Below are 15,011 nucleotides of genomic sequence, written 5' to 3'. Positions count from 1 at the left end.
GTTCCCCGGCCAGGCTGAGGCTGGGTAAATGCCCCGCCTCCAGAGCCCGACTTGGCCAATGGGCACAGGCGGGGGCGTGCCGGGGCGTGACCAGGTCCATCACGAGACCGATGCGGTAGCTCTGGGTACCGCTGGGGGCGCTAGGAGCGAAAGAAGGCACTGGCGAAGTCACACCCTCAGGGTGCTGCTTTGGCCAGTGGAGCCTTAAGCGTCTTGTGGCCTCTATGTGACTGGAGTGCCCTATAGTGTCCCCCCCCCCCCGACCACCGGCGCTTAAGTCTCAGATTTTCCCGCGGATGCTGAGTTTGCCTTGGAGGTAGAGAACTGCCTAGGATTCTAGGGTATTCCATCGACTTTCAGGGCTATGGTTTGCAAAGGACCTAGCTTGGCTAGGAGCAGAGGTTAATGGGGGACCTCTTTTGTCCTATGGATTGAGACGTTAAATAAAGGAATTACCCTTACACTGCTGGGGAGGGGAGACATCCAGTCTTGTTCAAGAGATACCAGTGTCTGGTGAGCAGTGAGAACCTGACAGGTAGGGGAGAACTTCCTACCTTCCCCAGTCCCTACCAGTCCATCCGATGTGCTGACATTATCCTCACACATCTGAGAAAACCAAAGCCCAGATTCCTTAGATCAGCAGAGCTATCTGCTGAGTTGTCAGAGGGCAGAGATCACGGTTTAGTCTCTGGCAGCTGGCTTAAGGCTTGAGTCTTGCGAAATAAGCAAATGAACCAACCAAAAGGATCCAGATTGGGGCCCCACCCCAGGCCTGACTGAGTGGGAAGGTGGAGCCCTTCCCTCTATTAGGACAAACAGCCACCATGCACAGGAGAGAGGGGTCACAGAGAACAGCCCAAATGCAAAACTTTATTAACGGGTTTCAACAAGAAAATGAGTGGGTACACCTAGAAACACAGACAGTGTCTCCCCTGGGAGCAAGAAGGGTAGGAAACAAAGGTGGGGATGGAGGGGGGTAGGCCCAGGGGATTCCTTTCTCTGCTCCAGCAGTCGTGGGATCCCAGGGTCAGGGCCAGGTTCCCTCCGTCCAGCTGCAGGCCCAGAGACTGCCTCGCCCAGGGAAGCCCAGCACCGCAGCTGCCAGCAGGAGGCTGAGCAGCCACAGGTGAGGCCTAGGGCAAGGTGGCTAGAGAGGCCCAGGACATGACCCCTCTAAGCTGACATCACCAGGGGGGCGTCATGGGCTGAGGGTTCTGCAGATATGACATCACCACGGCAGAGATGGACAGCCTGAGATGGGAGAGAGATATCAGTCCAGGATGGAGAGGTGGGGGTGGAGGGGGTGGGGGTGCTCCCTCCCCTCCCCCAGGAGTCCCTCCCATCCCAGACCCAGCCTCACATGAAGCTACTCATCATCTGCTTCGTGTCCTCAGAGCTCCGGGAGTTGGCAAAGCTGATGAAGGAGCAGTAGACAGCGACCCAAGCACACCACTTCAGCTGAGAGAGGTGGGTGGACGGGTGAGTTAGGTCAGTGAAAGGCACCCCAATGAGCCATTCCCCTACCGATTCCAATCCCAGTTTCACCTGGTGTAGCTCCAACCTTGATCCCCAGGAGTCCCTCAGTCTCAGGCTCCCAAAGTTAACTCCAGGTACCCAAGTTCTGGTCCTACTCCCTAAACTGCATCTCTGACCCCACCATGTCCCCTCAGGCCTAAGAAGCCTGGCCCTTGACATCCCCCATCACCCTAAGGACCCCACCAAGTTGCCTTAAAGCCTCAGACCAACCTCCAATGTGTCCACCCTGACCCGGACCTCTGGATTCACGACAGCTCTGGCTTTCTCCACTTAGCATCACCCCAGCCCTGCACCCTTCAGTGCCGGCCCTGCTTCATTCTGAATCCAAGGGTCCCCACTGTCAGGCAGAAATATGGGGAAAGAAACAGCCCTGCCCACCTTGAGCATGAGGCCGCACATGCTGAAGATCATGCCGAGCAAGTTCATGTAGTCTGGTGTCGGATCATCCAGGGCTGGGTTACACTCACTCGGTGGGGGCTTGTACCTGCGGCAGGCTCAGGGTCAGGGGCACTCGACTTCTGCCCCTAGGATGGGCAGATGCTTCCCTGGGCCTCCAACCCACAATCTGAGACCCTCCCCATTGTTAAAAATAAAACCACAACTCCCTGGCAATGGGCAAAGAGGCACCTGATTGGTGGTGTTGCTCTTATATCAGTCAGGGGCAAAGCAGATGTCTAGTCCTTTGTTCATCCTAGCTTGATGCCTGGATTGGTAGCCAGAGCTATTTCATGCCTGGGGCACATAAAACATAGGGCTGTTTTCCTTTTTTCTGAAAATATCAGAAACCCCTGTCTCATAAGTTGACTGTTAATCGAGTTTAAGGGAATGTATTCTTGTAATGTTCTATGGAGGTGTCATGGTCATTCTGTGCCTAACTTCTGAACAAAGATAATGTAAGCAAGAAGTTAACGCAGAGCTCTCCTCTGGGGCCTTCGGGTCTAGAATACGATTCAAAAGTGAAGATCTAACATAGGTTCTATGACAGGACTACAAGAGGATACAGTAGTGACCATACAGAAATTATTTCAGGGCTATTTTTGTGAATCAGTGTGTGCATTCAGGAGCCATCCTGAGTTCAAATTCTGAGTCTGCCTTTTATCAGCAGAGATCCTAATCTTACATGGTATGTTTACTGGTTTCTTGCTTGAGGGGTTAGCTTAATAATAGTGTTTAAAATGGGGCCTGGCAGTTGGAGCTAATATAAAAAAGAAAAAAGAAAAAAAAAGAAAACCACAGGTTCAAAATGGAGTCATTTATGCTAGGCTATGCCACTAAACTGGGGCTTACTTTCTAACCTGAATGAGCGTCAGCCTCCTCCAGAAATGTAGTCTCTGACATTGTAATCATCTTTTTTTCTGCTTATGACTTCCTTGTCCTACCTTTAAAAACCTTTCCATTTCTATAGCTCTTTAATGCTCCCCTCTACTTGTCAGATGAGATGTTGCCAGATTCATGAATTCTTCAATAAAGCCAATTAGACCTTTAAAATTTACTCAGGTGAATTTTCCTCAAGTGATTTGGTGGCACAACAGGATCCAAAGTGAACCTCTGACATTCAGGGACAAGAAGAAACCCGAGGCGGCATACCCGTGAATCCCCTTCTGAGTTCACTGTCTTTCTCGATGTTATCTGGAGGCCGTGGGCAAGTTCCTCTCAGTTCTCAGCTCTGCTCTTTGTATCACGCTCCCGACCTAACTGGCTTTCCAGTCAGTTCCCCATTTGTCTGAAATCACTAGTTCCATGTTGGGAGTTGCTGGCGGTTCTGACTACAGTTCCTCATTTGACTAGAAACCAGGCCCTTGGTTCTGTTCCCAAATTCCTTGTTGGGACGTGCTGGTGGTTTGGTCTGCAGTTCCCAATTTGTTTGGAATCAGTCCACAGTCGCCATGTAGGGTCCACTCCTGGTTCAAGCCTTTCTCCAGCCCCAGGTTGCATATAGGCAGTCAGTGATGGTGTGCACAGGGCCTTTTTCTTGGACAGGCCACAGTAACTGGTTATGGCTGGAGTGTTACAGTATTCATGTCTGTCTGTCTTCCTTTGTGTAGATAAAAGGCCAGCCAAGAGAGATGGGAGCATCTCTGACCCCACCATGCCCTTTAATGAGTCTACCCATTGGCACACTTGCTTATTTTTACGACCAAGAACTATAATCTCAGAAGCTGTAAATATCTACAAAAATGGCAAAGTATGACTAAAAACTACCTAGAATTACAATGGCTGTCATGGGGAAGGTTTCTCTGAGACAAGACTGCCCTTGAAAGTGAGGGTTTCAGGACTTCCCTGGCGGTCCAGTGGTTTAAGTCTTCAAGCTTCCACTGCAGGGGTCTTGGGTTCTATCCCTGGTTGGGGAACTAACATCCTGCCTTCTGTGGGGCATAGCAAAAAAATTAAAAAAAAAAAAAAAAAAAAATCCTCAACCAAACAAAGCTTGCAAAACAGCAACTATACTTCCCTGATGGCACAGTGGGTAAGAACCCACCCGTCAATGCAAAGAACACAGGTTCCATCTCTGGTCTGGGAAGATTCCACATGCTGTGGAGCAACTAAGCCTGTGTACCACAACCTCTGAGCCTGAAATCTAGAGCCTATGAGCTGCAACTACCGAGCCTGCGTGCTGCAGCTACTGAAGCCCCACGCCTAGAACCTGTGCTCCGCAACAAGGGAGGCCATCACACAAGAAGCCCGCAAAGAGTAGCCCCTGCTCACTGCAGCTAGTGAAAGCCTGCACAAAGCAACGAAGACCCAATACAACCATAAATAAGTAAAATTTTTTAAAAAAGCAACAGACCTTTTATAAACTCTTCCTAGAATCTTCCCTACACCTACTGACTGGTCTATTATTCAAACATGTGAAACAAAGATGAATCTGGCCAACTTTAAGGCATGCTTGGAAGCCCTCCTCCTATGGTGTTTCGGTTCCATATGAGTCACTTAACCTGCTCCAGTGGCCCTGTTTGCACAGAGATTACCTCCTGAGATTAGTGGATTGATAAAAATACAGAAAAGAGGATAGGAGACCACCAGGCTGATGGAGCCAGTGACCACACTGAGCACTTTGAAACGACCTTAGAGTAAGACCACAAGCAAAAATTCCCCAAGTTGTTGGTCTTACAGTTACAACAGCTCCAAGGCCAGAGGGCTAAAATAACGCCCTCCTAGGGGTCCATCCAGAGAAGGCAATGGCACCCCTCTCCAGTACTCTTGCCTGGAAAATCCTATGGATGGAGGAGCCTGGTAGGCTGCAGTCCATGGGGCCACTAAGAGTTGGACACAACTGAGCAACTTCACTTTCACTTTCACAAATTGGAGAAGGAAATGGCAACCCACTCCTCTGTTCTTGCCTGGAGAATCCCAGGGACGGGGGAGCCTGGTGGGCTGCTGTCTATGGGATCACACGGAGTCAGACACGACTGAAGTGACTTAGCAACAGCAGCAGCAGCAGCAGGGGTCCACCATCAAAACGCTGGCCCAAGGACCACTGTCTCAAATGTAATCAACTGGGACACTGGAAAAAAGATTGTCCTCAAAAAAAAAAAAAAAGATTGTCCTCAAAGGTCTTATGCAAATTCTTCAACTTGAGTTCATCTTCATCTATCTCCTCAGTATTCTGAGGGATTCTCTGGTAAGCTGTTATCTGTAATCCCCTTAAACAGCCAAGGTGAAAATAAAATTAAATCTAATGGGAAACCTTGCCAAATTCTCGTTGATACTTATTGTTGTTCAGTTCTGTGACTCTGTCAGACCTTATCTCTGAATGCACCTGCCTCATACCTCTTGTTCCCTCTTCAGCAGGAATTCTCAAGATTGTAAGCCTTCCTTTGGTCCCTCACAGCCAAGCTATGTGCTGAGACTCTCACATGTTTTCCTGAGATGTTGTTGTTGTTCAGTCACTAAGTCGTGTCTGATTCTTTGTGACCTCATGGACTGCAGCATGCCAGGCTTGCCTGTCCTTCACTATCGTACAGTTTACTCAAATTCATGTCCATTGAGTCGGTGTTGCTATCTAACCATCCCATCCTCTGCCACCCCCTTCTCCTTTTGCCTTCAATCTTTCCCAGCATCAGGGTCTTTTCCAATGAGTTGGCTCTTCTTATCAGGTGGCCAAAGGAATGGAGCTTCAGCAACAGTCCTTCCAATGAATATTCAGGGTTGATTTCCTTTAGGATTGACTGGTTTGATCTCCGTGCAGTCTGGAACTATGTTTTCACCCCCATTCCCTTAAGATGACAACTCCCTCAGAGTGAAAAAGAGGTTTCCTAATGGGAAAAATCTAACAAAAGTTCAGAGAGAATTTCTACCTCAACCTGTACAAATGACTCTGGGACTCCTGACTGAAAAACATTCTTTTTCGCGATGACATAGCCCCAGTCAATCTATTTAGGTAGAGCTCTCCTTTCTAACTTAAAAGGGCTAAGACATTTTGTTTCCAATGGGGACTCTACCTTAAAATTTCCTGACCAACGTGAACCAGATCTTTTATGTTCTTACAATCTGTCCTTGACAGAAAGGAGGAAGAATTCCAACAAAAGTCCCTGAATTTAACTGAGGTGCCTCACAGTCTCGGGGTTCTCTCTTTATTGGGGCTGCACCAGATCTTCACTGCTGCGCATGGGCTTTCTCTAGTTGCGGCAAGCCGGGACTACTCTCTAGCTTCGGTGGCTTCTCCTGCTGCAGAGCGCAGGCTCTAGAGCTCCAGCTCGGCAGACCAGTGCACGGGCTTAGTCGCCCTGCGGCATTCGGGATCTTCCTGGGCCAGGAATCGAAATCCTGGACCACCAGGGAAATCCTCTGTGTATTATTTCTAATATTGACATTGGAAGAATAAAAAAAATACAGAGCTTATAAAGATTCAGACACACATAACTAAACCTCTCCCGCAGTTACATCAAATATCCTCTGAAGCCTAAAGCCACACGAAGCAGCATACCCACAACAGAAGACCTAATGTCCCAGGGGTAATTAGGCCTGCCTGACAGTAGTCACCACAACATGCAGATCCTGCCAGTCTGGAAACCTAATGGGTGAGGATGGTGATTTGTCCATAACTTAAGAGCTTCCCCCCTACTCCAGCCCCAGGGGAAGGTTTCTTTTGTTTTTTTAATTTTTATTGGGCGTATAGTTGATGTACAATGCTGTGTTATTTCAGGTGTACAGCAAAGTGAATTAGTTATACATGTTCATATAGCCACTCTTCTTTCGATTCATTTCCCATATAGGTCTTTACAGAGCAGTGAGTAGAATTTCCTGGGCTACAAAGTAGGTCCTTCTTGGTTATGTGTTGGATATACAGCAGTGTGTATGTGTCAGTCCTAGCCTCCTGATTTATCCCTTCCCTCAGGAGCTTCTGCAGGCTCAGCAGTAAAGAATCCACCTGCAATGCAGGAGACACAGGTTCAATCCCTCGGTCAGGAGGATCCCCTGGAGAAGGCAATGGCAACCCACTCCAGTGTTCTTGCCTGGAGAATCCCATGGATGGAGGAGCCTGGTGGGCTGCAGTCCATGGGGTCACTACAAGTCAGACATGACTGAGCGACTTCACTTTCACGCATTGGAGAAGGAAATGGCAACCCACTCCAGTGTTCTTGCCTGGAGAATCCCAAGGATGGAGGAACCTGGTGGGCTGCCGTCTATGGAGTCACACAGAGTCGGACACGACTGAGGCAACTGAGCAGCCAGTATTCTTGCCTGGGAAACCCCATGGACAGAAGGTCTAGCAAGCTACAGTCCATGGGGTCACAAGGAGTTGGACCAGACTAAGCAACTAAACAACAACCAGTACTTAAGGGTTATTAGCAAGTTATTCCCCTCTTCCCAGTTGTCCCAAACCTGGAACACCATTTTGTCATAAACTCCAGCAGGCTCAAAACACTGTTGTGGATCTTTTTCAGCCTTTTGCAGTATCCCTATAGATTCCAACAGCTGATGTCCGTCTGCCTTAACTTGGAACAATCAGCAGTAAGCCTGGACACTCATGCCTCAAGGGTTCACCGAGGCCCCTTCTGATTTCTCCCAAGTGCTCCCTCAAGATGTAAGGACCCACCAGTCCCCAGGAAATGAGCTCTTTCACAACAGGTAGATGACAACTTGCTGTGCTCAGTAACCAAAGAGGCATCCACAAAAGATTTCATTTATCTGCTGAAAAGTGAGATAAGAACTTGTCACATACTGTGGTATGGAGAAGTCATTCTAGCTAAGACATGACTGGACTTAAACTTTATGCTCATTAGAACAGACCATCTTGTGGCCTCTCAAACAGACATCTGCTTTAACCATTAAACAGACCAAAAAAAAAAGAAATGCAGTTATCAGACTATGCAGAATGTCCACTTTTGAAGAGGGGATAAATGTTCTTTCACCTTATTCCCACAATACCACTGTACAATTCCTTTGAATATGAGGTTCCCTTCTGTTCTCTAAGGTCATGCTGTCTTGCTGTGTATGTGCTAATCTGTCTCTTGAAACCTTGAAGCAATGTACCCGTTGTGTTTGATGTTTGTTCTTTGTTCGGACAAGACAGAACTGTGCTTCAGGCATCCAAATGGAGCCGGGTGGCCACGTTAACAAATCAATGAGGACCTGAATTTTCTGAACTGTATCAAATTTAACCACACCACCAGCTATTCTCAAGACAGTATCTGCTAGCAGCTGCTAACTGCAACCTTATGGTCTCAACATCTCCCCTTGTAACTATACAGTCACTTCAGACCCCAACGAATCCTTGCTTAACAAGCACCCTTATATCTTGCCAGCTCTATTATATTCTTTTTTTTTTTTTTTTTTTTGACCATACCTGCAGGCGTGCAGAACCTCCCTGACCAGGGATAGAACCCATGCCCCCTGCAGTGGAAGCACTGTCTTAACCACTGGACCACCAGGGAAGTTCCAATTATAATTCTTGACAAACAAGTTATGTAACTGCAGTTTTTGCCTGAATAAGCCTCTGCCATACTGTAGTCCAGCAAAATACAATTCAAGTGCTTTTGAATCTGCGTTTCCTGGGCCATAGGCTTCCATTTGGCTTAGATAAAATTCTTATTATAGGCTGGTTATTGATTATTTCAGTTGACAAAAGGAACATAAACTCTCCAAGGGAAAATTACAATTATCTGTAGGTAATGTTCATTACCTAGTGCTGAAGGAACCCAGCTATCTCCAACAAGGATCAGGCTAATCCAAGAATTTCCTAGGCCTACAACTAAGCGAGAGCTATGTGGATTTCTAGGCTTGATTGGCTCCTGTCGACTACGGGCTCCTAATTTCTCTCTATTCATTTCCCCACCCAATGACATTACACTTCTAGTCCGTCAGTCCCTTTCTAGGGAAGATAAACATAAGTAGGCTTTTCTGAAGACTAAAACAGGTGCTGTAAGAATGACCAGTCCTAGACCTACCTAATTACTCAAGACCTTTCCCTTTATTTGTGCATGAAAGAAATAACCAAGCCCTGGGAATGCTCACACAAGAGCATAGCAATAAACATAGCCAGTTTCTTATCACAGCATATAACTGGATTCAGTTGCCAGTGCCTATACCAACTGTCTTGGGTTACAGCTGCAGCTACAAAGTTAGTAGAAGCTTCAGCAGATCTAGTCTGAGGTAACAGCATTTATTCACAGACTCCTCATGCTGTCCAAAGTCTTCTTAACTCCTGGAACTTCTCTGGTGGTCCAGTGGCTACAACTCTGTGGGTCCACTGCAAGCAGCCTGGGTTCAATCCTTAGTCAGGGAATCAGATCCCACATGCCAAAACCAGAAGATCCTGTACGCTGCAACTAAGACTTGGAGTAGCCAAATAAATAAGTAAATAAATAAATATATGCAGAGGGGGCATCTCCTGGTCTCCTAAATGTATTAAAAAGGTAAACAAACAAAAAAACCAGTCTTCTTAACTCTGAATTGACTCAACATTTCCCTACCAGTAGATTAACCGTCTATGAGATCCTTTTGCTTCCTCCGCTTATGCACCTTTAACTTGCAACATCACTACCCCTACTGACTAAGATGAGCCCCTTAACTGTCAGGTAAGAACATCCTGATATAATCTTGTTTGCTGATGGCCCATACTCTAAAATGAAAATGAAAAAGGGACACCTTGTTCCCAAACTGATAATGCTATTACTAACCATTATGAATTACTTGAAAAGGAAACTTCCCAACAAGGGCCCATACAAGAAAGCGGCCCAACAAGCAGAGTTCCATACCCTTACCAGAGCCTGGCAATTATCAGATAACAAACTGTTAATATTTATACCAAGAATCAGTATGCCTTTGGGATCATCCATGACTTGGAGATGTTATGGAAACAAAGGGGTTTTCTGAAGTTCTCTCGGGCCCCCATCAAAAATGGGCAACAGGGACTTCCCTCATGGTCCTGCCAATGCAGGGAACATGGGTTGGATCCCTGGTCCTGGAAGACCCCACATGCTGTGCGGCAACTAAGCCCACACCCTAGAGCCTGTGTTCCGCAACAAGAGAAGCTGCCATAATGAGAACCTGAGCGTAGCAACTGGAGAGCAGCCTCTGCTCACCGCAACTAGAGGAAGCCTGCGCACAGGATCCCAGGCAGCCAAAAATATGAATTAAAAAAAAAAAAAATTTTTTTAAGGCAACAAGTAAACTACTATCTTACTTTCTGAAGTTAAGAAATTACCTGTCATTAAAGTTGAGACTCACACTGAAAAGACTGAACCAGAGTTCAGGAAACGCCCTAGTTGAGCTTCATGCGAAAACAGCAGCAACAGAATCTATAAATATCATGGCACTGAGAATTCCCTGGCAGCCCAGTGGTTAAGACTCGGCACTTTCTCTGTGGTGACCTGGGTTCAATCCCTGGTTGGGGAACTAAGTTCTGGCTTACAGAGCAGTAAAAATAAATAAGTATTATGGCACAGATGGATGAAGACCTTCTGCCTCAGCAAAACATGATCCCTCCTTGCCAGACCCTGGCCATCTTGATGTCCTTGTAACATCAGTCTGATCCTGAACAGAGAAATTAAGATGGGCAAACAATAGTTGTAAATTAGATAAACATTCAGGGCTATGGGAAACCCAAGATGGCCACGTGGTTCTTCCCAGCTCCTTGACAAATCTCGTTTTTCAGTTTTTGCATTCCTTCACTCATCATAGTGCATTTTAAGATGATTCAAATGACGAATAGACATGGGTGGGGAGACAAAATTACAAAAGCAGTTTACCACCAACGTTTGACCTGTCAGGTCTATAATCCTGGAAAAACTGTGTTCCCAGAGGCTTCAGACCTCCCCTCTCTGGACCTTCTGAGCACCTACAGCTGGACTTTATCCAACTGCCACCCAGTATGGGTTATTAATATGTTCTTGTTACCCTACACATGCTTTCCTAATGGGTTAAAGTCTTCCCTTGCCACAAGGCTAATGCTCTCACAACGGCAAGGAAGCTGTTAGAAAATGTGGTTCCAACTCAGGGTCTACCTCCCACAATCTTCAGGGACTGAGGCAACCACTTCAGTGGGCAAATCCTAAAAGCCTTAATGAAAACCTTGCAGACTCCTTGGAATTATCACTCTCCTTTTTACTTATCATCAGGCAAGGTAGAGAGAACTACTGCGATCCTCGAAAACCTCTAAACTGCTTAAACTACTCAACTCCCTCAGCCTAAGGTATTGCCTCTGGCCATGACAACTGTTCCCAGTACCCTCTCTGAAAACCTACACTCACTCCACATGGAACAGCCACCAGTAGACCAATGTCCACTGGTATACAACTTTCTGCTGATCCCTTGCTATCTAACATTAATAGGACCAGCTACTATAAGTCTTTCATGTCTTATGCTATCATTAACAGGTTTAAGAAAGAAGCCTTCCCAGATCCCAACTCAAAGGATCCTGTTGGTCACAGACTGGAGCCTGCTGACTGGGTATTCTGAAAACATCATCAGAGGAAGACAGCCCTCAAGCCCCATGGGAAGGGACCTTACCAAGTGCTCCTGACCACTGACAAAGACTGCAAGATGAGAAGGCGCGGAGCCTTGGGTACACATCTCACAGCTAAGGAAAGCGCCATCAGACATCTAGTCCTAAACAGACGCTGGAGACCTCTGAATCAAACTGACGAGGAAGAGAAGTAGTTGGCGTCAAGGTGGACTGCTTCTGTGCCAGACACCGGATCAAGACCATACGTTAACTAGACTGAAACCCTTCTTCCTTTTTCTTTTTTTACTCTGGTTTTCACCTGGAAAGATGATGTTCTCACCCTTATCACCCAGGTCATTGCTGAGGAAAGTAAGCTTTCAGACCGCTGGATTTGTCATTAAATATTCCAATTTGGGGGCTTCCCCGATGGCTTAGTGGTAAAGAATCCGCCTGCCAATGCGGGGCACACAGGTCCAATCCTTGATCCAGGAAGATCTCCACGTGTCGCAGAGCAGCTAAGCCTGTGGACCACAATTAATGAGCCTGGGCTCTAGAGCCTAGGAACCCCAACTACTGAAGTCCGCATGCCTAGAGCCTGTGCTCCACAACAGGAGAAGTCACTGCAATGAAAAGCCCTTGCACTGCAACCAAGAGAAGCCCCACACTTGCAGCAATTAGAGAAAAGCCCACAGAGCAACAAAGATCCAGCACAATCATAAATAAATAAATAAAATTTAAAAATTCCCATCTGAAACTTCCCTGGCACCCCAGTGGTTAAGACTCTGTGCTACCACTGCAGGGAGCAGTGGGTTCAATCCCTGGCCAGGGAACTACGATCTCGAATGCCACACTGCACAACTATAAACAAAACAAAAAAATTCCAATCTATCCATGGTGCTAGATACCTCCTGGTCCTCCTTGTGACCAGTTTTTCTTCTATTCTCAATGTCACAGGAAACGACAATCAAATCCGCTAAAAGTTTCTTATGCAATTCAACTTTCACAGCCAGAACAACCTATACCTTGTTTTTTCCTTTCTCCCGTCATAACCATACAGACTCAGACACAATTAACTGGTAAATCTCACTGCACTTGCACCCCCACATTCTCATGATAATCTAGATCAGATCTGCCCCTACTCACTAAGAGATCTCACCAACTGCACCTATCTTTGCAAGGTGTTTGGAGCAACACTTTATTTCAGGCTGGGAATTTCAGCTATTCCCAAATGTGCTGAAAACCTGACATCTGGCTTGAATGGGTAAATGCAGTAATCCCTGTGACTGAATCCATTAACAGTACCCCTCTAACGGAAATGGTCTATGCCCCCATAGAGTCTGTCTTTGTTCATAATGGTTATCATTCTCCTTCAGCCTCTAAATGCCTAGATAGCCAGTACAGAGGGCAATGCCTCTTAGGTTCTCCAACTGGGCTCCTAACTCTCCACAAGGGAACTAAGACGCCTCATTGGTCAAGTCCCCTGGATTTACATGATGAACTTAAAAAGAATGATGAGGATTTCGTGACTCAGGATTCGTGTCCTTTGGCAAGGCCATCAGCCCAAGAAAGATCCTTAGATTCTCTGGCCAAAGTTGTTCTTTTGTAACAGAACAGCCCTTGATGAGGGGCTTACCTTGTAGCTCAGACAGTAACAAATCTGCCTGCAACACAGGAGACCCAGTTCAATTCCTGGGTCGGGAAGATCCCCTGTAGAAGAGAGTGGCAACCCATTCCAGTATTCTTGCCTTGAGAATTCCATGGATAGACCATGGGGTCACAAGTCAGACACAACTGAGTGACTAACACACAGTCCTTGTTTATCTTTTAGCTGAGCAAGGCGTGTACATGCTGTGGTCAATACCACCTGCTACACTGGATTACCCCTTCTGGGGAAGCTGAAACTCAGTTACAAAAGATCACTGAGCAAGCCAGCTTGCGTAAGAAGGTGACTCCTTCAAGGCAAATTTTCTTTTTTTTCTAAACCAGGGATTAAACCCTTGCTCACTGCACTGGAAGCACCAAGTCCTAACCAGCACACCACCAGGAAAGTCCCGGGGGGAACTCTCTTTCATGTATTTGATTTTGCCTGGTTTCAATCCTGGAGAGCATGGCTCCAAAGTGCACTCCAAATATTGCTAATTATCCTGCATATTATAATCATAATAATCTCCTTAATGCACTGCATTAGGCAGCATATTAAAAAGCAAAGACATTACTTTGCCGGCAAAGTAATGGTTTACTTCTAGTCAAAGCTATGATTTTTCCAGTAGTCATGTATGGATGTGAGAGTTGGACTATAAAGAAAGCTGAGGACCAAAGAACTGATGCTTCTGAACTCTGGTGTTGGAGAAGACTCTTGAGGGCCCCTTGGACTGCAAGGAGATCCAACCAGTCCATCCTAAAGGAAATCAGTCCTGAATATTGATTGGAAGGACTGATGCTAAAGCTGAAACTCCAATACTTTGGCCACCTGATGTGAAGAACTGACTCATTGGAAAGACCCTGATGTTGGGAAAGACTGAAGGCAGGAGGAGAAGGGGATGACAGGGGATGAGATAGTTGGATGACATCACCAACTGGATGGACATGAGTTCGAGCAAGCTCTGGGAGTTGGTGATGGACAGGGAAGCCTGGTGTGCTGCAATCCATAAGGTCACAAAGAGTTGGATATGACTGAGCAACTGAACTGAATGCACTGTATTCTCTCAAAAGCTTTAAATGCTTAATCACAGTCACTAATCATCAAGCAAAAGATCTCCCCATGACTAGAACATCAGAAAAGTAACAAGAGAATAACCAACTCAGAGACTGTGAACCTGAAGCCAGCAAGGACCTGTGACTATCACAGGGGTTAACTATGGATAGCATGCAAAAGAACAACAAAAACTGAGAGAACCTCAGAGTAGCAGCTGAGAGTGGCGCTCATGCTTTAAGTTTTGATCACATCTCTCAGACAGTCTGATTGGGAGAGGGGAGGAGGGAAGAGAGAGAAGATTGTTAAAAAGAATACCACAGGTCCAAAAATTTGTACTTGGCCAAGCCACCAAATCGGGGCTTAATATCTAACCTAATAGAAGCTTCAACTTCCTCCAGAAATGCTCTTAATCGGTCAGTCAGGAATTTTCTGGTCAGCACCAATGAGGCAGTCTGTCACATGGATTCTCGCCCCTCTCCATCCTTCAAAAGGAAAATGAGGTAACCCCCACCTAGCAAGACCCTTTTCTCCCCAAAAGGAAACTAATCTAATCTGAAATCGTCCTTTTTTCTGTTTATGACTTCCTTGTCCTGCCTTTAAATAACCTTTTCCTTTCTGTAACTCTTCAGCGCTCCCCTCTACTTGCTAGATGGGATGTAGTCCAATTTATGATTCATTTGGTAAAGCCAATTATATCGTTAAAATTTACAGCTGAATTTTTTTCTTTTTTTAACACCATGACAGCTAGGAGCCTCACCTCAGCACTTTGTTGGGCCTCCGTGGGTCCGACATATTGTTCGCGGACATAGCGAGTCAGAAGTCGCGCCTCTTCCGCTGCGGGAATCGCAGCTTCCGGCAGCTTCCAGCTTGGAAACACAGGGTAGTTTTTAG

At 46.4% G+C, this 15,011-nt stretch overlaps 1 protein-coding gene and 1 non-coding gene across 2 annotated transcripts; one reads left to right on the top strand and one right to left on the bottom strand.

Moving 5' to 3' along the window:
* Nucleotides 1-842: 842 nt before the first annotated feature.
* On the bottom strand, nucleotides 843-14,984 carry WDR83OS (WD repeat domain 83 opposite strand). The gene is made up of 4 exons (XM_020911941.2): nucleotides 14,878-14,984; nucleotides 1,915-2,020; nucleotides 1,361-1,458; nucleotides 843-1,251 (listed from the first exon to the last, which is right to left on the bottom strand). Exons 1-4 carry the CDS (start codon nucleotides 14,925-14,927, stop codon nucleotides 1,185-1,187), a joined length of 321 nt encoding a protein of 106 aa, XP_020767600.1. The 5' UTR covers nucleotides 14,928-14,984; the 3' UTR covers nucleotides 843-1,184.
* On the top strand, nucleotides 2,137-2,281 carry LOC139034558 (small nucleolar RNA SNORA48). Its single transcript, XR_011487095.1, has one exon. It is a non-coding gene; the product is annotated as a small nucleolar RNA SNORA48 (small nucleolar RNA).
* Nucleotides 14,985-15,011: the final 27 nt, after the last annotated feature.

The sequence above is a fragment of the Odocoileus virginianus genome, chromosome 3 (genome assembly GCF_023699985.2).
Source record: "Odocoileus virginianus isolate 20LAN1187 ecotype Illinois chromosome 3, Ovbor_1.2, whole genome shotgun sequence".
Classification (NCBI taxonomy): Eukaryota; Metazoa; Chordata; class Mammalia; order Artiodactyla; family Cervidae; genus Odocoileus; species Odocoileus virginianus.
This window is presented reverse-complemented; position numbering and strand designations above follow the sequence as displayed.